The sequence below is a fragment of the Coregonus lavaretus genome (assembly GCF_964263955.1).
Source record: "Coregonus lavaretus genome assembly, contig: HAP1_SCAFFOLD_583, whole genome shotgun sequence".
In the NCBI taxonomy this organism is placed as follows: Eukaryota; Metazoa; Chordata; class Actinopteri; order Salmoniformes; family Salmonidae; genus Coregonus; species Coregonus lavaretus.
The window spans coordinates 290,274-317,199 of NW_028159341.1; the positions used below are offsets into that span (position 1 = coordinate 290,274).

General features: G+C 43.9%; 1 protein-coding gene across 1 annotated transcript; it reads right to left on the reverse strand.

Moving 5' to 3' along the window:
• Positions 1 to 47: 47 nt before the first annotated feature.
• On the reverse strand, positions 48 to 14,986 carry LOC311122988 (telomeric repeat-binding factor 1-like). Its single transcript, XM_084197286.1, has 10 exons — positions 14,782 to 14,986; positions 14,605 to 14,700; positions 14,313 to 14,440; positions 13,629 to 13,715; positions 11,958 to 12,107; positions 8,555 to 8,661; positions 8,196 to 8,222; positions 3,074 to 3,165; positions 1,349 to 1,437; positions 48 to 1,088 (listed from the first exon to the last, which is right to left on the reverse strand). Exons 1-10 carry the CDS (start codon positions 14,963 to 14,965, stop codon positions 921 to 923), a joined length of 1,128 nt encoding a protein of 375 aa, XP_084053412.1. The 5' UTR covers positions 14,966 to 14,986; the 3' UTR covers positions 48 to 920.
• Positions 14,987 to 26,926: the final 11,940 nt, after the last annotated feature.

Below are 26,926 nucleotides of genomic sequence, written 5' to 3' on the forward strand. Positions count from 1 at the left end.
GGTGACGTTTCAGCCTCAGCAAGCTATATTCATACCAAAACCCAACACCAAATCAAAAGTTATCTTTATTTAACAGAATGTTCTAAGAACACTTGTCAGTACATAGAAAAAGGATACAACAATCCAAAATGAGAGATTTGACTACTTTCCTATACACAATGATGCTTTCGTATTGTCACTTGATATTGCAGAAATAAAAAAACACACTAAAAGAAATGAAATATACAAAATAAATAACAGTGAACGACATCAACGTTATGGATTTCTCTTTTCTATTGAACATTTTGTTCAGATGGTTCTAAGCTTTGTTTCTTTAGCCATTGACAGCTAGAAGCCATTGATAAGTTAATTAAAAAGGATAAATAGTTTTGTAAAAATATTAAATATACAAGTTCAGCTGCTCTTGTCCACAGAAGGATATATAGCGCCCTCTGCTGGTTACTGGTAGTAACAACCTGCCTGTTCAATCTGTTTTCGGGTTGTAGGCAATGCAGCTTCTAAATGCAACGTTCTGGTGTTTATGGAGATGTAATTTCATGGTAAACCCGGCATACTACCGCTCCATCGGATTGAATCCCAGCCTTGGTTAAACGTACTCTCTCAGACACACTTAAAAAAAAAAGTGGCAGCTCTGGAAATACAAGGACCCACGAGCATAAACTATTTACAATCCCTTATATAAAAAAACTGTACAATGAGTGGTACCAATACTGTAGTTTCAAACTAGAGCTTGGAGAGAACCACGGGGATTGAACAATAACCCTATTTAATCAACTAGGCAAGTCAATCGTACGGTATATAAACCCCTGAGTCAACGAACAGACTTAGGCCAAAGCCACGTCCCACATGGCACCCTGTTCCCTATTCAGAGGTCCCATAATGCACTTCTTAGGGAATAGGGTTCCATGTGGGACACAGCCTTACTCTGTGTTGACTTTATGCGCCTTCTTGAGGATCCTCCAGCGGTCTTTGAGTTGAACCCCTGTGCGACCCTGGAAGTCGTGTTCCTGGAGGATGCGTGACCACTTCCCCTCCCCGTGACGCTTCACTCCCACCTTCAGTGCCCTGTCCAGATCCCACGGCCACTTCTTCACAAAAAGCAGTAGGGTTCACATAAAAAAAAAAAAAAAAAAGGGGCAATCTGGGGTTAGTACATCCATTTTGGACCTTTAAATTAACAACAGCCATTGATATTTGAAGAATATACCGTATAAATGCCTCATGAGCTTAATTAAAACTGTTGTACGCCATCAGAACCATAAATATAAACTTTATTTCTGGAACATTTAAAATTGGTTAATGACCAAGTTGTGCCCCCATCAGGGAAACGGTGTGCTAGTTGACCTACCCCATGAGTCTTCCTGTTTGTAGTGCTAAGAGTCGTGGAGTTCAGGGCCGTCTCAGAGGAGGCTCTTCGGTAGGTCAACCTCGTCGACACTGCAAACAGCATGACAGACAAACCATACAAATGAAAGTTGACAATTTATTTAACTTTGTTATTTTGGGTCCATCCATACGTCTACATTGTAGAATAATAGTGAAGACATCAAAACTATGAAGAAATAACACATATGGAATTATGTTGTAACCAAAAAAAGTGTTAAACAAATCAAAATATATTTTATATTTGAGATTCTTCAAAGTAGCCACCCTTTGCCTTGATGACAGCTTTGCACACTCTTGGCATTCTCTCAACCAGCTTCATGAGGTAGTCACCTGGAATGCATTTCAATTAACAGGTAGGCCATTTAAAATGTTAAATTTGTGGAATTTCTTTCCTTCTTAATGCGTTTGAGCCAATCAGTTGTGTTGTGACAAGGTAGGGGTGGTATTCAGAAGATATTCCTATTTGGTAAAAGACCAAGTCCATATTATGGCAAGAACAGCTCAAATAAGCAAAGAGAAACGACAGTCCATCATTACTTTAAGACATGAAGGTCAGTCAATGCGGAACATTTCAATAACTTAAAGTTTCTTCAAGTGCAGTCGCAAAAACAATCAAGCGCTATGATGAAACTGGCTCTCATGAGGACCGCCACAGGAAAGGAAGACCCAGAGTTACCTGTGCTGCAGAGGAGAAGTTCATTAGACTTAACTGCACCTCAGATTGCAGCCCACATAAATGCTTCACAGAGTTCAAGTAACAGACACATCTCAACATCAACTGTTCAGAGGAGACTTAGCCATGCTGGCTACCACAGCATTCTGCAGTGATACGCCATTCCATCTGGTTTGCGCTTAGTGGGACTATCATTTGTTTTTCAACAGGACAATGACCCAACACACCTCCAGGCTGTGTAAGGGCTATTTGACCAATAAGGAGAGTGATGGAGTGCTGCATCAGATGACCTGGCCTCCCACAATCCCCCGACCTCAACCCAATTGAGATGGTTTGGGATGAGTCGGACCGCAGAGTGAAGGAAAAGCAGCCATCAAGTGCTCAGCATATGTGGGAACTCCTTCAAGACTGTTGGAAAATCATTCCAGGTGAAGCTGGTTGAGAGAATGCCAAGAGTGTGCAAAGCTGTCATCAAGGTAAAAGGGTGGCTACTTTGAAGAATCTAAATATAAATTCTGATTTGTTTCACACTTTTTGTTTACTACATGATTCCATATGTGTTATTTAATAGTTTTGTGTAGGTGTGTCCAAACTTTGACTGGTACTGTACATTACATCTGGATAGATAGTAATTATACATTGTGTTTTCAGTCAAAACTATTATAGAACATGAGCATTTAAACCCAACTTTACATGGACAAACAGCATGAGAGAGAGGGTACATTTTACATGGACAAACAGCATGAGAGAGAGAGAGTACGTTTTACATGGACAACATGTAGCTGGTTCTTCCACTTGGCATTATAACTATGTTCTTTCTCAAGAGCAATGGAGAATTACTGTGACAGAACAAAGATCATTAAAATTACCCAAGAACTTAAATATACTGTACGTACTGGCAGAGAGACAGAGAGAGTGGTACAGTATGAAAATGTATGCACTCACTAACTGTAAGTCGCTCTGGATAAGAGCGTCTGCTAAATGACAAAAAAAATGTAAAAATGTACACCATACCCCTTTTTCTCATTACGGTGAGTGCAGGCTTCTTGCCAGACACTGGTTGCCAGGGCTGGATATTCCTTGTTGATAGCAGCTTCTTCTTGGGTCTGAGGAAATACGCAATATATCATGAGACAATGTTGCTTCCCAAATTACACCTTATTTCCTACTTTTGACCAGGGCCCACAGCTACAGTGGGGAAAACAATTATTTAGTCAGCCACCAATTGTGCAAGTTCTCCCACTTAAAAAGATGAGAGAGGCCTGTAATTTTCATCATAGGTACACGTCAACTATGACAGACAAAATGAGAAAAAAAATCCAGAAAATCACATTGTAAGATTTTTAATGAATTTATTTGCAAATTATGGTGGAAAATAAGTATTTGGTCAATAACAAAAGTTTCTCAATACTTTGTTATATACCCTTTGTTGGCAATGACACAGGTCAAACGTTTTCTGTAAGTCTTCACAAGGTTTTCACACACTGTTGCTGGTATTTTGGCCCATTCCTCCATGCAGATCTCCTCTAGAGCAGTGATGTTTTGGGGCTGTCGCTGGGCAACACAGACTTTCAACTCCCTCCAAAGATTTTCTATGGGGTTGAGATCTGGAGACTGGCTAGGCCACTCCAGGACCTTGAAATGCTTCTTACGAAGCCACTCCTTCGTTGCCCGGGCAGTGTGTTTGGGATCATTGTCATGCTGAAAGACCCAGCCACGTTTCATCTTCAATGCCCTTGCTGATGGAAGGAGGTTCACTCAAAATCTCACGATACATGGCCCCATTCATTCTTTCCTTTACACGGATCAGTCGTCCTGGTCCCTTTGCAGAAAAACAGCCCCAAAGCATGATGTTTCCACCCCCATGCTTCACAGTAGGTATGGTGTTCTTTGGATGCAACTCAGCATTCTTTGTCCTCCAAACACGACGAGTTGAGTTTTTACCAAAAAGTTCTATTTTGGTTTCATCTGACCATATGACATTCTCCCAATCCTCTTCTGGATCATCCAAATGCACTCTAGCAAACTTCAGACGGGCCTGGACATGTACATGTCAAAAATGTTATAAATTGATTTGCATGTTAATGAGGGAAATAAGTATTTGACCCCCTCTCAATCAGAAATATTTTTGGCTCCCAGGTGTCTTAGCTTGTTACCTGTATAAAAGACACCTGTCCACAGAAGCAATCAATCAGATTCCAAACTCTCCACCATGGCCAAGACCAAAGAGCTCTCCAAGGATGTCAGGGACAAGATTGTAGACCTACACAAGGCTGGAATGGGCTACAAGACCATCGCCAAGCAGCTTGGTGAGAAGGTGACAACAGTTGGTGCGATTATTCGCAAATGGAAGAAACACAAAATAACTGTCAATCTTCCTCGGCCTGGGGCTCCATGCAAGATCTCACCTCGTGGAGTTGCAATGATCATGAGAACGGTGAGGAATCAGCCCAGAACTACACAGGAGGATCTTGTTAATGATCTCAAGGCAGCTGGGACCATAGTCACCAAGAAAACAATTGGTAACACACTATGCCGTGAAGTACTGAAATCCTGCAGCGCCCGCAAGGTCCCCCTGCTCAAGAAAGCACATATACAGGCCCGTCTGAAGTTTGCCAATGAACATCTGGATGATTCAGAGGAGAACTGGGTGAAAGTGTTGTGGTCGGATGAGACCAAAATCGAGCTCTTTGGCATCAACTCAACTCGCCGTGTTTGGAGGAGGAGGAATGCTGCCTATGACCCCAAGAACACCATCCCCACCGTCAAACATGGAGGTGGAAACATTATGCTTTGGGGGTGTTTTTCTGCTAAGGGGACAGGACAACTTCACCGCATCAAAGGGACGATGGACGGGGCCATGTACCGTTAAATCTTGGGTGAGAACCTCCTTCCCTCAGCCAGGGCATTGAAAATGGGTCATGGATGGGTATTCCAGCATGACAATGACCCAAAACACACAACCAAGGCAACAAAGGAGTGGCTCAAGAAGAAGCACATTAAGGTCCTGGAGTGGCCTAGCCAGTCTCCAGACCTTAATCCCATATAAAATCTGTGGAGGCAGCTGAAGGTTCGAGTTGCCAAACATTAGCCTCGAAACCTTAATGACTTGGAGAAGATCTGCAAAGAGGAGTGGGACAAAATCCCTCCTGAGATGTGTGCAAACCTGGTGGCCAACTACAAGAAACGTCTGACCTCTGTGATTGCCAACAAGGGTTTTGCCACCAAGTACTAAGTCATGTTTTGCAGAGGGGTCAAATACTTATTTCCCTCATTAAAATGCAAATCAATTTATAACATTTTTGACATGCGTTTTTCTGGATTTTTTTGTTGTTATTCTGTGTCTCTCACTGTTCAAATAAACCTACCATTAAAATTATAAACTGATCATGTCTTTGTCAGTGGGCAAACGTACAAAATCAGCAGGGGATCAAATACTTTTTTCCCCCCTCACTGTATTTAGCTTCGGGAGAAAGTAAATGCAAAACCTTATTGAATTCAAACGATCTGTTTACAACAATTTGCAGTTGTTTTTGTCTTTCAAATACAGCAAATGTCACTGCAAAAGAAAACATTCTGCCAACACCTTCAAAAATAAATCGGATGAAGTTCGCCACTGTCATTTCCTTTAATTCCAATACTTCCAAAGTACACAGCAAATAAGGGCGTTATTGTCACCATAAAAGGTGAATGATTGGGTGTTTTTCAGGCGGAGTTAAAATGCTCGTTCACGCGTGCATAGTTTTATGACAGGTCTGATTTATAACAGGAAACATGCGTATGTATGGCGTGCACCACGTTAATCAATCTTTTTGTGCGTGCAGTGTCTTTTCAGAAACAGCAAATGACACAACAGTTATAAATGAGGCCCCAGAAGCAGACTAACATGTGGATTGACTTGAGGACGAGTGCTTAGTTTGTCTACATCCCAAATGGCACCCTATTCCCTATATAGTGCACTACTTTAGACCAGAGAATGTCACCCTATTCCCTATATAGTGCACTACTTTAGACCAGAGAATGGCACCCTATTCCCTATATAGTGCACTACTTTAGACCAGAGAATGTCACCCTATTCCCTATATAGTGCACTACTTTAGACCAGAGAATGGCACCCTATTCCCTATATAGTGCACTACTTTAGACCAGAGAATGGCACCCTATTCCCTATATAGTGCACTACTTTAGAGCAGAGAATGGCACCCTATTCCCTATATAGTGCACTACTTTAGAGCAGAGAATGTCACCCTATTCCCTATATAGTGCACTACTTTAGAGCAGAGAATGGCACCCTATTCCCTATATAGTGCACTACTTTAGAGCAGAGAATGTCACCCTATTCCCTATATAGTGCACTACTTTAGACCAGAGAATGGCACCCTATTCCCTATATAGTGCACTACTTTAGACCAGAGAATGGCACCCTATTCCCTATATAGTGCACTACTTTAGACCAGAGAATGGCACCCTATTCCCTATATAGTGCACTACTTTAGACCAGAGAATGGCACCCTATTCCCTATATAGTGCACTACTTTAGACCAGAGAATGGCACCCTATTCCCTATATAGTGCACAGCTTTTGACCAGAGCCCTATTGGACCCTGATCAAAAGTAGTGTTCTATATAAGGAGTAGGGTGCCATTTGGGATGCATGCTGACTGTCAAGTCAAAAGGTTTAAGCCAGATACAGTGCATTCAGAAAGTATTCAGACCCCTTGACTTTTTCCACATTATGTTGTTACGTAACAGCCTTCTTCTAAAATGGATTACATTGTCCCCCCCCCCCCCCCCCTCTCATTATACACACACAATACCCCATAATGACAAGGCAAAAACAGGTTTAGAAATTTTAGCTAATTTATAAAAAATAAAAAACTGGAAAAATCACATTTACACAAGTAATCAGACCCTTTACTCAGTACTTTGTTGAAGCACCTTTGGCAGCGATTACAGCCTCAAGTCTTCTTGGGTATGACGCTACAAGCTTGGCACACCTGTATTTGGGGAGTTTCTCCCATTCTTCTCTGCAGATCCTCTCAAGCTCTGTCAGGTTGGATGGGGAGCGTCGCTGCACAGCTATTTTCAGGTCTCTCCAGAGATGTTTGATCGGGTTCAAGTCCGGGCTCTGGCTGGGCGACTCAAGGACCTTCAGAGACTTGTCCTGAAGCCACTCCTGCATTGTCTTGGCTGTGTGCTTAGGGTCGTTGTCCTGTTGGATGGTGAAACTTCACCCCAGTCTGAGGTCCTGAGCACTCTGGAGCAGGTTTTCATCAAGGATCTCTCTGTACTTTGCTCCGTTCATCTTTCCCTCAATCCTGACTAGTCTCCCAGTCCCTGCCGCTGAAAAACATCCCCACAGCGTGATGAGACACCACCATGCTTCACCGTAGGGATGGTGCCAGGTTTCCTCCACACGTGACGCTTGGCATTCAGGCCAAAGAGTTAAATCTTGGTTTTATCAGACCAGAGAATCTTTAGATGCCTTTTGGCAAACTCCAAGCGGGCTGTCATGTGCCTTTTACTGAGGAGTGGCTTCCGTCTGGCCACTCTACCATAAAGGCCTGATTGGTGGAGTGCTGCAGAGATGGTTGTCCTTCTGGAAGGTTCTCCCATCTCCACAGAGGAACTCTAGAGCTCTGTCAGTGACCATCGGGTTCTTGGTCACCTCCCTGACCAAGGCCCTTCTGGCAACTGTGGAACCTTATATAGACAGGTGTGTGCCTTTCCAAATCATGTCCAATCAAGTGAATTTACCACAGGTGGACTCCAATCAAGTTGTAGAAACAATCTCAAGGATGATCAATGGAAACAGGATACACCTGAGCTCAATTTCAAGTCTCATAGCAAAGGGTCTGAATACTTATGTATTATTTTTAATACATTTGCAAACATTTCTAAAAACCTGTTTTTGCTTTGTCATTATGGGGTATTGTGTGTAGATTGATGAGGGAAAACAATTCATTTAAATCAATTTTAGAATAAGGCTGTAACGTAAAAAGTGAAGGGGTCTGAATACTTTCCGAATGCACTGTATACATGTTTCAGAAGGTAACCCCACTCCTCCCCATCAGCTAAAACGTTCATTTACAAGGTTGGCCCTTCGTTCATTCCAGGTAACGTACTACAACACTCACCTCATAAGAACACTGGTCTCCTGATTCCTGGTAGGAAAAGCAGCACACATTATTATTTTCACCTCAAAGATAATTTCTGAACTGAAAACATGACTGGGTTTGAGATTTTTCCCCATAATGCTTCTGTTGTGCATTTTCTATTTGATTCATGCTCGTAGTCGACAAGACTGAATTATGCAGAATGCACAGTCGTGATAAAGACAATACAAAATATTCTACATTCAATTCAAGTATAATCAAATATTAAGAAGTCTAATCAAATAATGTGATTACGCATGCAGGGTTAAAACAATGTTTTAATAGATCTGTAATAGTGAGATTATCGTAGATTAAAAAGACATGTAGAACCAGTCCTTAACTCTTTGGAGTGTTCCGTAGATTGGCTGGTAGTAGATGACGCCTCCTGAGTCTCTGACTCCTCCCCTGTTCCTCTCTCCTGGCCTGCCTTGACCACCTTAGTAGCTGCCTGAAATAAAGGGGGACAAGCAGAACAAACACACTGTTACAGGGGGCTACATCCTAATGGAATAAAGGGGGACAAGCAGAATAAACACACTGTTACAGGGGCTACATCCTAATGGAATAAAGGGGGACAAGCAGAATAAACACACTGTTACAGGGGGCTACATCCTAATGGAATAAAGGGGGACAAGCAGAATAAACACACTGTTACAGGGGCTACATCCTAATGGAATAAAGGGGGACAAGCAGAATAAACACACTGTTACAGGGGCTACATCCTAAAAGTCACCCTAAGTCAGTAAGTCTTGTACGACCCATAGGACAAGAGCCTATCTCCTGTGCCAGTACACCCCCTGGAGGCCGCTTGATGTATCAGTACGCCCCCTGGAGGCAGCTTGATGTACCAGTACACCTCCTGGAGGCAGCTTGATGTGCCAGTACGCCCCCTGGAGGCAGCTTGATGTGCCAGTACGCCCCCTGGAGGCAGCTTGATGCGCCAGTACGCCCCCTGGAGGCAGCTTGATGTATCAGTACGCCCCCTGGAGGCAGCTTGATGTATCAGTATGCCCCCTGGAGGCAGCTTGATGCGCCAGTACGCCCCCTGGAGGCAGCTTGATGCGCCAGTACGCCCCCTGGAGGCAGCTTGATGTATCAGTACGCCCCCTGGAGGCAGCTTGATGTATCAGTATGCCCCCTGGAGGCAGCTTGATGCGCCAGTACGCCCCCTGGAGGCAGCTTGATGTATCAGTACGCCCCCTGGAGGCAGCTTGATGTATCAGTACGCCCCCTGGAGGCAGCTTGATGCGCCAGTACGCCCCCTGGAGGCAGCTTGATGTATCAGTACGCCCCCTGGAGGCAGCTTGATGCGCCAGTACGCCCCCTGGAGGCAGCTTGATGTATCAGTACACACCCTGGACAGGATGCTAGTAGCATGTAGTGCATTTTGAGTATCATCGTAAGGTGTACTAGGCTATATAGGGAATGGTTTCCATGCGAGGTATTGATCATCGTAAGGTGTGCTAGGCTATATAGGGAATGGTTTCCATGCAAGGTATTGATCATCGTAAGGTGTACTAGGCTGTATAGGGAATGGTTTCCATGCAAGGTATTGATTATCGTAAGGTGTACTAGGCTATATAGGGAATGGTTTCCATGCAAGGTATTGATTATCGTAAGGTGTACTAGGCTATATAGGGAATGGTTTCTATGCAAGGTATTGATTATCGTAAGGTGTCCTAGGCTATATAGAGAATGGTTTCTATGCAAGGTATTGATTATCGTAAGGTGTACTAGGCTATATAGGGAATGGTTTCCATGCGAGGTATTGATTATCGTAAGGTGTGCTAGGCTATATAGGGAATGGTTTCTATGCAAGGTATTGATTATCGTAAGGTGTCCTAGGCTATATAGGGAATGGTTTCTATGCAAGGTATTGATTATCGTAAGGTGTCCTAGGCTATATAGGGAATGGTTTCTATGCAAGGTATGCCACCAGGTGCTACAGAGAAGAAGTGCCAAGGATTTCCTTGTTAGCGTCATTTTAAAATGAGGACAAAGTGCCTTTTTACTCTTAACAACTACCAGATCCACTGTAGGCCCTGGTCAAAAGTAGTGAACTATATAGGAAATCGGGTGCCATTTGGGACATATCCAGTGTGTCACTGAGAGGGCATGTTAGCGTGTTAGCGTTAGCCGCTGTTATTAACATCCCCAACTACCCTGTGAATAATGGTGCAGTGACCGTAGCAGCCCTGCTGGGTGCTTATCACCGCATTAACAACAGTTGTAGCTTATTGGAAATGTATAATCTCATTACGTAGAAGGGCAAACTTTCCTATTTCAGGAGAACGACCCCGGAGGGCCAACAGGGGGGGCTTAGGATAATTCATGTTCGATGGTGAACAGTGTTGGTGTGCTCCCAAATGGCACCCTATTCCCTATACAGTGCACTACTTTAGACCAGAGAAATGGCACCCTATTCCCTATATAGTGCACTACTTTAGACCAGAGAATGTCACCCTATTCCCTATATAGTGCACTACTTTAGACCAGAGAAATGGCACCCTATTCCCTATAGAGTGCACTACTTTAGACCAGAGAAATGGCACCCTATTCCCTATATAGTGCACTACTTTAGACCAGAGAATGTCACCCTATTCCCTATATAGTGCACTACTTTAGACCAGAGCTCTATGGGACTATATCGGAAACGGAGTGCCATTTAGGATGAACATTGGTCTACTACATGACTTGATTATTGTATAACTTTTAAATAGGTCTCTAATTATAGTTCATGATCCAGTAAAGCCCTTCCTGGAAATCCACTGAAACCATGTTGTAAATGGTGGTTTCTTATAAGGCTAGGCTCTGGTCAAAACATTAGGAACACCTGCTCTTTCCATGACAGACTGACCAGGTGAAAGCTATGATCCCTTATTGATGTCACCTGTTAAATCCACTACAAATCAGTGTAGATGGAGGGGAGGAGACAGGTTAAAGAAGGATTTTTAAGCACTGAGACATGGATTGTGTATGTGTGCCAATCAGAGGGTGAATGGGCAAGACAAAATATTTAAGTGCCTTTGAACGGGGTATGGTAGTAGGTGCCAGGCGCATCGGTTTGAGTGTGTCAAGAACTGCAACGCTGCTGGGTTTTTCACACTCAACAGTTTCCCGTGTGTGTCAAGAATGGTCCACCATCCAAAGGACATCCAGCCAACTTGACACAAATGTGGGAAGCATTGGAGTCAACATGGGCCAGCATCCCTGTGGAACGCTTTAGACACCTTGTAGAGTCCATGCCCCGACGAATTGAGGCTGTTCTGAGGGCAAAAGGGGGGGTGCAACTCAATATTAGGAAAGTGTTCTTAATGTTTTGTACACTCAGTGTAGAGGGAATAGGGTGCCTTTTGACAGACAGTCACTGGATCCAATACCCTACCTAGAGCAGGAAGTCCAAGGGGCGTTCCCAGTAAACACAAAAACAGGTTCAGAGATACACACAAACAGGACCCTGACCAGCTTCTACCCCCAAGCCATAAGACAGTTAAACAAGACTGCTACATAGCTAATCAAATGGCTTTTTTTGCATTAACTCTCTTACACACACTGGACTCTACCCAGACAACTTTAGGAGACGGTCCTGGCGCTTGCTGGACTTTCTTGGGCGCCCTGACGCCTTCTTCACAACAATTGAACCTCTCTTCTTGAAGTTCTTGATGATCCGATAAATGGTTGATTTAGGTACAATCTTACTAGCAGGAAGTCCGCCCAAGTCTAGTCACTGGTTCAGTTCCCTACCTGGAGCAGGAAGTCCGAGGGGTGTTCCTCCAGGAAGCGATCCAGGAAGGTCTGTATGTTCTCCAGCAGTCGGTTCCAGCTGAAGTTGAGAAGGAACGGGTGGTACGTGTCCCTCTTACTCACGATCAATGACAGCTTGATTCCCAAGTTCTGTAAACGAAGGGAGGGAAATGTAGCCCGAGTGCTGAGTCTGTTTTGTGCAATCATGCCAACTACCTGTCACTCGCTGTCATTCCAAAATGGCTTGACAATGACATCAATGGAGTTGGCAAGAGCAAACACACAGATCTGAGACCAGGCTAGGGGAAACAATTGAGCTACTGTTAAAGTAACTGTCCAGTGAAAATGTCACTTTCAACAGTTAATATTGTGTTAACTCATACCCAAATAATGTCGTTGACTCATCCTATAAATCGTATGTGTCCAAAGCATAAATTTGGAGAGAAAAAAAAAAAAAAGTTTTAAAAAACCCACCTCAAACTTTTATCTCAAACATACCTTTCCTCAGACTAGAGAATGATGTGAGCTGGCCAATCAGCGGTCTACTCCTGTTCATATTTTTAAATGACCGGTATACGCCCACCCCATTCCGTTGTTGGGGTACGCCCACCCCATTCTGTTGTTGGGGTACGCCCACCCCATTCTGTTGTTGGGGTACGCCCACCCCATTCTGTTGTTGGGGTACGCCCACCCCATTCTGTTGTTGGGGTACGCCCACCCCATTCTGTTGTTGGGGTACGCCCACCCCATTCTGTTGTTGGGGTACGCCCACCCCATTCTGTTGTTGGGGTACGCCCACACCTTTCTGTAGTTGGGGTACGCCCACACCTTTCTGTAGTTGGGGTACGCCCACACCTTTCTGTAGTTGGGGTACGCCCACACCATTCTGTTGTAGGGGTACGCCCACGCCATTCTGTTGTAGGGGTACGCCCACGCCATTATTTTGTTGGTACGCCCACACCATTATTTTGTTGGGGTACGCCCACACCATTATTTTGTTGGGGTACGCCCACACCATTATTTTGTTGGGGTACGCCCACGCCATTATTTTGTTGGTACACCCACACCATTATTTTGTTGGTAAGCCCACACCATTATTTTGTTGGGGTACGCCCACGCCATTATTTTGTTGGGGTACGCCCACGCCATTATTTTGTTGGGGTACGCCCACACCATTCTGCTGATGGGGTACGCCGACAGCATTCTAACACAGAAAAGCTTCTTTTTAACGTACTTCATAATAAAAATGATTTCACTCATTTTGTAATTAAATTATAGATCATATTTCATGGAAATCTGTAAACACTGGACAGGCAATTTAAAGTCCCAGTCATAAGTGCACTCCCGAGTGGCGCAGTGGTCTAAGGCGCCGCATCGCAGTGCTAGCTGTGCCACTAGAGATCCTGGTTCGAATCCATGCTCTGTCGTAGACGGCCGCGACCGGGAGACCCACGGGGCGGCGTACAATTGGCCCAGCGTCGTCCAGGGTAGGGGAGGGAATGGCCGGCAGGGATGTAGCTCAGTTGATAGAGCATGGCGTTTGCAACGCCAGGGTTGTGGGTTTGATTCCCACGGGGGGCCAGTATATTCACTAACTGTAAGTCGCTCTGGATAAGAGCGTCTGCTAAATGACTAAAATGTAAATGTAAGTGCTGTGGAAGCATTGCTTACCCGTGGGATTTCACACTCCTCCTCAAGCCATTTGAGAGCTGATGAAGCCATGGTGCAGTTCCCCTTCTCCAGGCACACAGCAACACTCTGGGAGGGAAGACCAGCGAGTCAGCCAGCTCATCAGTGCTACACACACAGAATGCAAGGCAAGACCTAGAAATCCATGCCCGGTTTCCACGGTTTGTGTGTACCGTATTCCTCTCAGAATAGGAGTGCTGATCTAGGATTAGGTTTTGCTTGTCCATGTTACCAGACGATACCAACCCTACCATTACGCTTGTTTACACAGAGCTGCACTGGGGTCGGAAGGCAACCCTAGTTACATTAAGACACAGTGGACTGGCACGAGATGTGGGTCGGAAAACATACCTCAATGCAGGGATGGGATATGTCACTGTACTCTAAATGCTACCATTATCCACAATGAGAAGATTTAAATACTACACAGTTTTCCTGGAAAACTGCCCTGGTCATCCTCATGCTAGCTAGCATGTAACGTGTATCATTTTTCGTTGGAATTTACAAGGCAAAACTGACCCTAAATCACTCCTGCTCCGAGACGCTTGATAGGGCCTCTGGTCTGGTTAGTGTGTGACAATAATAATAATAATGCATTGCTACAGGTAGACAGACAGTAGACACACAGAAGGAATGTGGAGTACAGAAACCAACAAATCAAATCACCTGAACATAGAGTAGATTGGTGACGTGCTCGAACAGTGTGTCATTCGCCACAGTCTCTTTCTGAGACGCCCAGACACCGACAGCTGACATCAGAGGCGACAACCGCTCGTCTCTGTCGAAGGGGACGTCTACATAAACAACACAACGAGATATTGTACTAGTTAGCTAGTTCATTTAGCTAGCTAGCCATCATCTCAACTTAAAAAGACAACAATGAAGCTGATACTGATACCTGCAGTGCCAACAAACGAAAGGCTACAAAACCAAACTAAAATATAGCTAGCTAACTTACCTAAATGTTTCCCGTGCATTATCCGTGCGAGGAAGCCACATATCTGCTTTTTCTGTTTCTGTTCGGCTTTTAGATGGGGTGTGCTATCAATAATCGCTGAAACAGAATGATACAGACCAGTTATAGCTAGCTACATTAGCCCATTGAAACTACATTGACCTTAACTAGTTTACTTACCTTCCAGCGTCGAAATCGTTTGGTTGAATTCTTCGAATTTGCCCTCCTTGAAGAATCGACACAAACTGACAAAACTGAAGTCAATCATCCATCTTTTAGCAACAGTTTCCACATCCGTAAAACATACACTTTCATCTGTAGTGCTTGTAATTGTCAATGTTTTGTTATTTGGATCAGCCTCCATCCCTAATGTTTTCAAACTGTTACCTATAACAGGAAATACACTTTTTTTCATTGATTCAAAATGCGCGCGTCCGTCAGGTGGTGCGACCTTCTATTTTCAACACAGCGCCCCCTAGCGCCCCGGAGTGACTAACACACAAGCAAAACCTTTTATTTTATCAGTCGTACACATTTGCGGAGGCACGTTCTGATGGTTTCTTTTGGTCAATATGTTTGGTATCTAGAATTTATTTTAGTATATGTCTAGAATTCTTAAGCAAACTTTGGACTGTGATCACTGATTAATACATATTTAGAGGGTTACCCCCTCGCCCCATTAGGCTGCCTGGGCCTACAGCCTCTGATCATGGGAAAATCTTGTTAGGGTAAAAGAGGGTGACTTCACCCACTCTATCTCTACCTCCCAATGATGGCCCGACTACCAGCACACCCATCATCACGGAACATCCGAACAGAGGGTTTCCCCCCGGAGGAAGAGGAGGAGGGAACACATAGGAAGAAAAGGAGTGAAAACATGTCATAATAATAACAATACAAATGTATTCAAAGCACTTCAAAAGCAAAAAAAACAAACAAGCAATACATCACCATGAGTACCTACCTATAGTTAGTTTAACCAATAGAGGCATAAGTCTTTGAGTGCATGCATCCTCCAAATGGATGGAGAGCGACAGTTCATGGCTTGATCAGAGGAAGGTGGTCAGGGAGATGGTTGATGAAGATGGAGTCTGGTGACGATCATGTAGAGGGCTACTCTGGGAACCAGCCTGAGTCGTGAAGCTACTGGACTTCTCCTCCTTCACTCTGTGTAGCGCCCACTTGGGTAATGCGTCTGCAGCTCTGGGTGCCAGAAAGCTCACCACACACAGTTCAGAGTAGTAGTCAGTCGTCCTCATTAAGAGCCCGCTGCCTCTCCAATTGATGTTTTCAAAAGATCAGGAACAAGTAGCCAGCTAGCTAGCCAGCTAGATAACCAATCTGTCCATCTGCAAATCAGTGGGTCAAAACCACCTGAAATATGCAATAAAACCCAATGTTATCAAAAATAAAACAGCTGATTTAAAAACACACAATTAAAAACACATATGTACATAATTTTCAGGAGCTCTCTCCTTAGGCTGCTACTGCTAGGGTGCCATCGCAATTACTGACTTATTTATTACAAACTACGGATAATGTCACTACTCAAAGAAGTGAGATATAATCCCTGAGAGACTAATGTTTTGACGCTTTTTGTTAAGTCAGTAATTACTATGGTTAAAAAAATATATATAAAAGAGATTTTGGAGACTTAATGTGAAATGTCTGGAAAACAAAGATATGATAAATGAATGGGAAGCATGAATCACAGAAAATATGTAAACTGAAAATATTAACGAAATCTGACACAAATATTTAGCTAACGCACAAAATAATAGATAGGCCTATATGGAGATAATTAAGTTATATCTTAGTCCACATTTAAGAGGTACAACTACATTTGAAAAAATATAAATGATAATAAATGACATGAATTGGAAAATGAAATAGTCTAGATGGAAGATTCTTGACTTTTGAATTCCTTATAATCATTCTCAATATTTTTGTATCATGAACTGTAAATGTGATGTAATGTATTGTATTTATGTTTTGATCCTAAACAACTAGAAATATAACCAACAACAACAACAATTGTTTTTGTAAATACACTGAGTGTACCACACCTGCTCTTTCCATGATATAGACTGACCAGGTGAATCCAGGTGAAAGCTATGATCACTTATTGATGTCACTTGTTAAATCCACTTCAATCAGTTGTAGATGAAGGGGAGGAGACAGGTTAAAGAAGGATTTTAAAACCTTGAGACAATTGAGACGTGGATTGTGTATGTGTGCCATTCAGAGGGTGAATGGGCAAGACAAAATATTTAAGTGCCTTTGAACGGGGTACGGTGGTAGGTGCCAGGCACACCAGTTTGTGTCAAGAACTGCAACGCTGCTGTTTTTGAGAGAGATGCCCCACAGCCTGCAGTGGAGATAAGATGAGAGAGATGCCCCACAGCCTGCAGTGGAGATAAGATGAACCAATATACACAAGCAGTCAGGAAATAAAGGCTAGCTTTTTCAAACAGAAATGTGCATCCTGTAGCACTAACTCCAAAAGGTTTTGGGACACTGTAAAGTCCATGGAGAATAAGAGCACTTCCTCCCAGCTGCCCACTGCACTGAGGCTAGGAAACACTATCACCACCGATAAATCTACATTAATAGAGAATTTCAATAAGCATTTTGCTACGGCTGGCCATGCTTTCCACCTGGCTACCACTACCCTGGCCACCAGCTCTGCACCCTCTGCTGCAACTTGCCCATGCCCCCCCCCCGCTTCTCCTTCACCCAAATTCAGATAGCTGATGTCCTGAAAGAGCTTTCAAGAGGGGGTGACACTCTAGATCCAAACTGTTACAGACCTATATCCATCCTACCCTGCCTTTCGAAAGTATTTGAAAGCCAAGTTAACAAACAGATCACAGACCGCTTCGAATCCCACCGTACCTTCTCCGCTATGCAATCTGGTTTCCGAGCTGGTCATGGGTGCACCTCAGCCACGCTCAAGGTCCTAAACGATATAATAATCGCGATCGATAAAAGACAGTACTGTGCAGCCGTCTTCATCGACCTGGCCAAGGCTTTTGACTCTGTCAATCACCGCATTCTTATTGGCAGACTAAATAGCCTTGGTTTCTCAACTGACTGCCTCGCCTGGTTCACCAACTACCTTTCAGATAGAGTTAAATGTGTCAAATCGGAGGGCCTGTTGTCTGGACCTCTGGGAGTCTCTATGGGGGTGCTACATGGTTCAATTCTCAGGCCGACTCTATTCTCTGTGTATATCAATGATGTCGCTCTTGTTGCTGGTGACTCTCAGATCCACCTCTACGCAGACGACACCATTTTGTATACATCTGGCCCTTCATTGGACACTGTGTTAACAAACCTCCAAACGAGCTTCAATGCCATACAACACTCCTTCCGTAGCCTCCAATTGCTCTTAATCACTAGTAAAACTAAATGCATGCTCTTCAATCGAACGCTGCTTGCACCCGCCCGCCTGACTAGAATCACTACTCTCGGCGAGTCTGACTTAGAATATGTCTACAAATACCTAGGTGTCTGGTTAGACCGTAAACTCTCCTTCCAGACTCACATTAAGCATCTCCAATCCAAAGTTAAATCTAGAATCGGCTTCCTGTTTCACAACAAAGCCTCCTTCACTCATGCTGCCAAACATGCCCTCGTAAAACTGACTATCCTACCGATCCTTGACTTCGGTGATGTCATTTACAAAATAGCCTCCAACACTCTACTCAGCAAATTGGATGTAGTTTATCACAGTGCCATCCGTTTTGTCACCAAAGACCCATATACTACCCACCACTGTGACCTGTACGCTCTCGTTGGCTGGCCCTCACTACATATTCGTCGCCAAACCCACTGGCTCCCGGTCATCTATAAATCACTTCTAGGCAAATCCCCGCCTTATTTTAGCTCATTGGTCACCATAGCAACACCCACCCGTAGTATGCGCTCCAGCAGGTATATCTCACTGGTCATTCCCAAAGCCAACACCTCCTTTGGCCGCCATTCCTTCCAGTTCTCTGCTGCCAATGACTGGAACGAATTGCAAAAATCTCTGAAGCTGGAGACTCTTATCTCCCTCACTAACTTTAAGCATCAGTTGTCAGAGCAGCTTACCAATCACTGCACCTGTACACAGCCCATCTGTAATTAGCCCACCCAACTACCTCATCCCTATATTGTTATTTACATTGTTATTTATTTTGCTCATTTGCACCCCAGCATCTCTATTTGCACATCATCTTCTGCACATCTATCACTCCAGTGTTAATACTAAATTGTAATTATTTTGCACTATGGCCTATTTATTGCCTTACCTCCATAACTTACTACATTTGCACACACTGTATATAGATTTTCTATTTGCTATTGTGTTATTGACTGTACGTTTTTGTTTATTCCATATGTAACTCTGTGTTGTTGTTTTTATCGCACTGCTTTGCTTTATCTTGGTCAGGTTGCAGTTGTAAATGAGAACTTGTTCTCAACTGGCTTACCTGGTTAAATAAAGGTGAAAAAAATAAATGAAAAATGCCCCACAGCCTGCAGTAGAGATAAGATGAGAGAGGTGCCCCACAGCCTGCAGTGGAGATGAGATGAGAGAGATGCCCAACAGCCTGCAGTGGAGATAAGATGAGAGAGATGCCCCACAGCCTGCAGTGGAGATAAGATGAGAGAGATGCCCCACAGCCTGCAGTGGAGATAAGATGAGAGAGATGCCCCACAGCCTGCAGTGGAGATAAGATGAGAGTGGTGCCCCACAGCCTGCAGTAGAGATAAGATGAGAGAGATGCCCCACAGCCTGCAGTGGAGATAAGATGAGAGAGATGCCCCACAGCCTGCAGTGGAGATAAGATGAGAGTGGTGCCCCATAGCCTGCAGTGGAGATAAGATAGGAGAGATGCCCCACAGCCTGCAGTAGAGATAAGATGAGAGTGGTGCCCCATAGCCTGCAGTGGAGATAAGATAGGAGAGATGCCCCACAGCCTGCAGTAGAGATAAGATGAGAGAGGTGCCCCACAGCCTGCAGTGGAGATAAGATGAGAGTGGTGCCCCACAGCCTGCAGTGGAGATAAGATGAGAGAGATGCCCCACAGCCTGCAGTAGAGATAAGATGAGAGTGGTGCCCCACAGCCTGCAGTGGAGATAAGATGAGAGAGATGCCCCACAGCCTGCAGTGGAGATAAGATGAGAGAGATGCCCCACAGCCTGCAGTGGAGATAAGATGAGAGAGATGCCCCACAGCCTGCAGTGGAGATAAGATGAGAGAGATGCCCCACATCCTGCAGTGGAGATAAGATAGGAGAGATGCCCCACAGCCCGCAGTGGAGATAAGATGAGAGAGGTGCCCCACAGCCTGCAGTGGAGATAAGATGAGAGTGGTGCCCCACAGCCTGCAGTGGAGATAAGATGAGAGTGGTGCCCCACAGCCTGCAGTGGAGATAAGACAGGAGAGATGCCGCACAGCCTGCAGTGGAGATAAGATGAGAGAGATGCCGCACAGCCTGCAGTGGAGATAAGATAGGAGAGATGCCCCACAGCCTGCAGTGGAGATAAGATGAGAGAGATGCCCCACAGCCTGCAGTGGAGATAAGATGAGAGAGGTGCCCCATAGCCTGCAGTGGAGATAAGATGAGAGTGGTGCCCCACAGCCTGCAGTGGAGATAAGATAGGAGAGATGCCCCACAGCCTGCAGTGGAGATAAGATGAGAGTGGTGCCCCACAGCCTGCAGTGGAGATAAGATGAGAGAGGTGCCCCACAGCCTGCAGTGGAGATAAGATAGGAGAGATGCCCCACAGCCTGCAGTGGAGATAAGATGAGAGAGGTGCCCCACAGCCTGCAGTGGAGATAAGATGAGAGAGATGCCCCACAGCCTGCAGTGGAGATAAGATGAGAGTGGTGCCCCACAGCCTGCAGTGGAGATAAGATGAGATAGATGCCCCACAGCCTGCAGTGGAGATAAGATGAGAGTGGTGCCCCACAGCCTGCAGTGGAGATAAGATGAGAGTGGTGCCCCACAGCCTGCAGTGGAGATAAGATGAGAGAGATGCCCCACAGCCTGCAGTGGAGTTAAGATGAGAGAGATGCCCCACAGCCTGCAGTGGAGATAAGATGAGAGAGGTGCCCCACAGCCTGCAGTGGAGATAAGATGAGAGTGGTGCCCCACAGCCTGCAGTAGAGATAAGATGAGAGAGGTGCCCCACAGCCTGCAGTGGAGATAAGATGAGAGTGGTGCCCCACAGCCTGCAGTGGAGATAAGATGAGAGAGATGCCCCACAGCCTGCAGTGGAGATAAGATAGGAGAGATGCCCCACAGCCTGCAGTAGAGATAAGATGAGAGAGATGCCCCACAGCCTGCAGTGGAGATAAGATGAGAGAGATGCCCCACAGCCTGCAGTGGAGATAAGATGAGAGTGGTGCCCCACAGCCTGCAGTGGAGATAAGATGAGAGAGATGCCCCACAGCCTGCAGTGGAGATAAGATGAGAGAGATGCCCCACAGCCTGCAGTGGAGATAAGATGAGAGTGGTGCCCCACAGCCTGCAGTGGAGATAAGATGAGAGAGATGCCCCACAGCCTGCAGTGGAGATAAGATGAGAGTGGTGCCCCACAGCCTGCAGTGGAGATAAGATGAGAGTGGTGCCCCACAGCCTGCAGTGGAGATAAGATGAGAGAGATGCCCCACAGCCTGCAGTGGAGATAAGATGAGAGAGATGCCCCACAGCCTGCAGTGGAGATAAGATGAGAGAGATGCCCCACAGCCTGCAGTGGAGATAAGATGAGAGAGATGCCCCACAGCCTGCAGTCGAGTTAAGATGAGAGAGATGCCCCACAGCCTGCAGTGGAGATAAGATGAGAGAGGTGCCCCACAGCCTGCAGTGGAGATAAGATGAGAGTGGTGCCCCACAGCCTGCAGTAGAGATAAGATGAGAGAGGTGCCCCACAGCCTGCAGTGGAGATAAGATGAGAGTGGTGCCCCACAGCCTGCAGTGGAGATAAGATGAGAGAGATGCCCCACAGCCTGCAGTGGAGATAAGATAGGAGAGATGCCCCACAGCCTGCAGTAGAGATAAGATGAGAGAGATGCCCCACAGCCTGCAGTGGAGATGAGATGAGAGAGATGCCCCACAGCCTGCAGTGGAGATAAGATGAGAGTGGTGCCCCACAGCCTGCAGTGGAGATAAGATGAGAGAGATGCCCCACAGCCTGCAGTGGAGATAAGATGAGAGAGATGCCCCACAGCCTGCAGTGGAGATAAGATGAGAGTGGTGCCCCACAGCCTGCAGTGGAGATAAGATGAGAGAGATGCCCCACAGCCTGCAGTGGAGATAAGATGAGAGTGGTGCCCCACAGCCTGCAGTGGAGACAAGATGAGAGAGATGCCCCACAGCCTGCAGTGGAGATAAGATAGGAGAGATGCCCCACAGCCTGCAGTGGAGATAAGATGAGAGAGATGCCCCACAGCCTGCAGTGGAGATAATATGAGAGTGGTGCCCCACAGCCTGCAGTGGAGATAAGATGAGAGAGATGCCCCACAGCCTGCAGTGGAGATAAGATGAGAGTGGTGCCCCACAGCCTGCAGTGGATGTCGTTCATCAGAGGGATCCTGGGATACTAACAGTGAAGAAGGTATACTTTGTTGCGTGTATCGCGCAAGTGATAAATTGCACAGGAAAAATGAATACAAAATCAAAGAAACTAGAAATCATTGTCACCTTCAGGACTTCACGGCCAAAACATTACAGGGAATAGTGAGGTAATAAGAGGTCCCCCCTTCAAAGGCTCCTGACCCTGTCCTGACCCTGTGGAGGGATCTGAGACGACATTTGAGTCCGATTGAAGGAGTAAAGTTGTTGTTTTTGTTTGCCCTTCCCCCTTCCCATAGTATTTCTGCATTAAAGTTGATCAAAGTTGTCACCCATCCAGTAGGTGGCGGCATGCACCTCTAATGTTGTTTGAGGACCGCCATAATACCATAGAAGAAGAAGAAATGGCTGGAGATTCTTTAAAGACGCTTCTGTGACTGTGAGTTCACCTGTTTTCCACTGGAACTATAAAGGAAAATCTGTTAATGTTGTAGGTAACGTTGTTTTGGGACCTAGAGACAGACCTACACCCTTCGTCCTATAGCTACGTTTGCAAGTCATCTCTCTCGCAAGTTCACCTGCCTTCAGAAACTTCCTTCGCCATGGAGTGGAGTTTAGTCCGCTATGGTTACAGGGGTTTCACCTGCCTCCACCACATCTGGCTAATGAGGGATCCCTAATAACAATGTAGGGGTTTCATCCCAATACTTGATCCTTCCTCTGAAGTGTGCACTTGTGTACTTGTTCACTAAATGTAAAAACATCGGATTGGTGTTAGCATTGGGCTAGACAGAGTTTCCTATATGCCAGTTATTTCCTTTGAAATCCATGAAGGGAGGTAAACAAGTGTAGAAAGGAGAGATTGTTGGGACCACAGGCTAAGGTAGGTTCCTCATCACCTCCAATTTATGAGCAGAAATGTAAACCAGTTGGTAAGATTATTCAACTAAGAATCCCAATGAAACATGACGTATGAAGATATCCATTTTCATCTTCCTACAACCTGTTATAGGAGACTGGTCCTGAAACCAGACATTCAACTTCTCCCCTTGAGAAATAGACTGGAGTTATTGACCATGACTTAAACAGGCGCTATCAATTAACTGTGTGCATTGAAACGTAATACATTTCCCCTTTTGTGATAAATTGTTCATCATCATCATCACACACACATTATTCATCATTGAACCCGCTGTTGGAAATGGAAAACTTGTTCCGAGTGAGTGATTGATTGAGGTGATGAATTAACTCACATTCTTGGTCGAAAGCACAATGATGCAATGCTGATGCTATCTTGTTTAGTTTGGTTGCTTCCATTAAATATACAGCGGGGTCCCAAATTATTCACCCTTGATCAAGATGAGCAATAATGAGTGTATACAATAAATAATTCAAATACTGAGCTATGTTGTATCCTCAAAACATTTTCGGAATGATATTATTTTACGCTAGTACAATTGCTCAGAGAAAGAGATTTTGTTTAACACATAATACTTTTGTTTCTCAAAAAGGTAGGGGTCAAAATCATTGACACCCCAAAATATTATTATATTGTAAATAAAGTTGTCAAAAGTTTAGTATTTGGTCCCGTATTCCCAGCACGCAATAACTACATCAAGCTTGTGACTCTACAAACTTGTTGGATTCAGTTTGTTCAGATTATTTTGTGCCCAATAGAAATGAATGGTAAATAATGTTTTGTGTCATTTTGGAGTCACTTTTTAATTATAAATAAGAATAGAATACTGTATGTTTCTAAACGCTTCTACATTAATGTGGATTCTACCATGACTACGGATAATCCTGAATGAATTGTGAATAATAATGAGTGAGAAAGTTACAGAGGGTCAAAGATCATTCCCCCAAGACATGCTAACCTCTCACCATTACCAATAACAGGGGAGGTTAGCATGTTTATTTTTATTTATTTTATGTCATTTAGCAGACGCTCTTATCCAGAGCGACTTACAGGAGCAATTAGGGTTAAGTGCCTTGCTCAAGGGCACATCGACAGATTTTTCACCTAGTCGGCTCGGGGATTAGAACCAGCGACCTTTCGGTTACTGGCACAACGCTCTTACCCACTAAGCTACCTGCCGTCTTGGAGGTATGATCTTTGACCCTCTGTAACTATTTACCATTCATTTCTGTTGGGCACAAAATAATCTGAAACACAGCCAAAACAAACTGCAAATGCATCCAACACGTTTGTAGAGTCACAAGTTTTTCGTGGTAGGAATGTGGGACCAAATACTACACTTTTGACTGCTTAATTTATAAGAATCTTTAGGGGTGTCAATGATTTCTACCCCTACCTTTTCGAGAAAAAAAGTATTACTTGTTAAACAAAATCTCTTTCTCTGAGCAATTGTACTAGCATAAAACAATATAATTCCCCCATTTTTTTGAGCATACAACATAGCTCAGTATTTGAATTGTTTATTTTATACACTCATTATTGCTAATCTTTATCAAGGTGCCAATAATTTGGGACCCCGCTGTATTGCTGTTGAATGTATTATCTAGATACGCTGCAAACAACTTGTGCATCCCAAATGGCACCCTATTCCCTATATAGGGCACTACAGGGCTCTGGTCTAAAGTAGTGCACTATATAGGGAATAGGGTGCCAATCTCTGGTCTAAAGTAGTGCACTATATAGGGAATAGGGTGCCAATCTCTGGTCTAAAGTAGTGCACTTTATAGGGAATAGGGTGCCATTCTTATAGAAGGAGAAGACCAGACAGGACACACAGGTGAGTTATATACACATTTATTTGTTAACCTTCATATGCTAGTAGACTTAATGGGGGAACAATGCTGTTTAATCGCTACAGAAATGTTAACATACATGTACAATAACAGTGTTCTGTGGTCACATAATTGTTGGGACTACTAACATGCGTACGAAGATATGCGAAACAATCTGCAGCTGAAAAAGATGTGTAATGATAATGTGCTTTAAATATTTACAAAAAAGAGAATCAAAAACAAAATCCTCAAAATAAGAATGATATATAGACATGGGGATTATATATAGACATGGGGATTACATATAGACATGGGGATTACATATAGACATGGGGATTATATATAGACATGGGGATTATGTATAGACATGGGGATTATGTATAGACATGGGGATTATATATAGACATTGGGATTACATATAGACATGGGGATTATATATAGACATGGGGATTATGTATAGACATGGGGATTATGTATAGACATGGGGATTACATATAGACATGGGGATTACATATAGACATGGGGATTACATATAGACATGGGGATTATATATAGACATGGGGATTACATATAGACATGGGGATTACATATAGACATGGGGATTATATATAGACATGGGGATTATATATAGACATGGGGATTACGTATAGACATGGGGATTACATATAGACATGGGGATGATGTATAGACATGAGGATTATATATAGACATGGGGATTATATATAGACATGGGGATTATATATAGACATGGGGATTACATATAGACATGGGGGTTACATATAGACATGGGGATTATATATAGACATGGGGATTATATATAGACATGGGGATTACATATAGACATTGGGATTACATATAGACATGGGGATTATATATAGACATGGGGATTATATATAGACATGGAGATTACATATAGACATGGGGATTATATATAGACATGGGGATTACATATAGACATGGGGATTACATATAGACATGGGGATTATATATAAACATGGGGATTACATATAGACATGGGGGTTACATATAGACATGGGGATTACGTATAGACATGGGGATTATATATAGACATGGGGATTATATATAGACATGGGGATTATATATAGACATGGGGATTATATATAGACATGGGGATTATATATAGACATGGGGTTACATATAGACATGGGGATTATGTATAGACATGGGGGTTACATATAGACGTGGGGATTATGTATAGACATGGGGATTATATATAGACATGGGGATTACATATAGACATGGGGATTATATATAGACATGGGGGTTACATATAGACGTGGGGATTATGTATAGACATGGGGATTATATATAGACATGGGGATTACATATAGACATGGGGATTATATATAGACATGGGGGTTACATATAGACATGGGGATTACATATAGACATGGGGATTATGTATAGACATGGGGATTATATATAGACATGGGGATTACATATAGACATGGGGATTATATATAGACATGGGGATTACATATAGACATGGGGATTATATATAGACATGGGGATTACATATAGATATGGGGATTACGTATAGACATGGGGATTACATATAGACATGGGGATTACGTATAGACATGGGGATTATATATAGACATGGGGATTACATATAGACATGGGGATTATATATAGACATGGCGATTATATATAGACATGGGGATTATATATAGACATGGGGATTACATATAGACATGGGGGTTACATATAGACATGGGGATTACATATAGACATGGGGATTACATATAGACATGGGGATTACGGATAGACATGGGGATTATGTATAGACATGGGGATTATATATAGACATGGGGATTACATATATACATGGGGATTACGTATAGACATGGGGATTATGTATAGACATGGGGATTATATATAGACATGGGGATTACATATAGACATGGGGATTACATATAGACATGGGGATTATATATAGACATGGGGATTATATATAGACATGGGGATTATGTATAGACATGGGGATT

Bases quoted from the DNA above. Each gene is read 5' to 3' on its own strand.
- LOC311122988 (XM_084197286.1), bottom strand. From the start codon at position 14,965: ATGGAGGCTGATCCAAATAACAAAACATTGACAATTACAAGCACTACA. The intron at 1,438-3,073 runs GTATGGTGTACA...TGCTGTTTGCAG, and splicing joins CACCGTAATGAGAAAAAGGG to TGTCGACGAGGTTGACCTAC. The intron at 1,089-1,348 runs GTAGGTCAACTA...CTTTTTGTGAAG, and splicing joins CAAACAGGAAGACTCATGGG to AAGTGGCCGTGGGATCTGGA.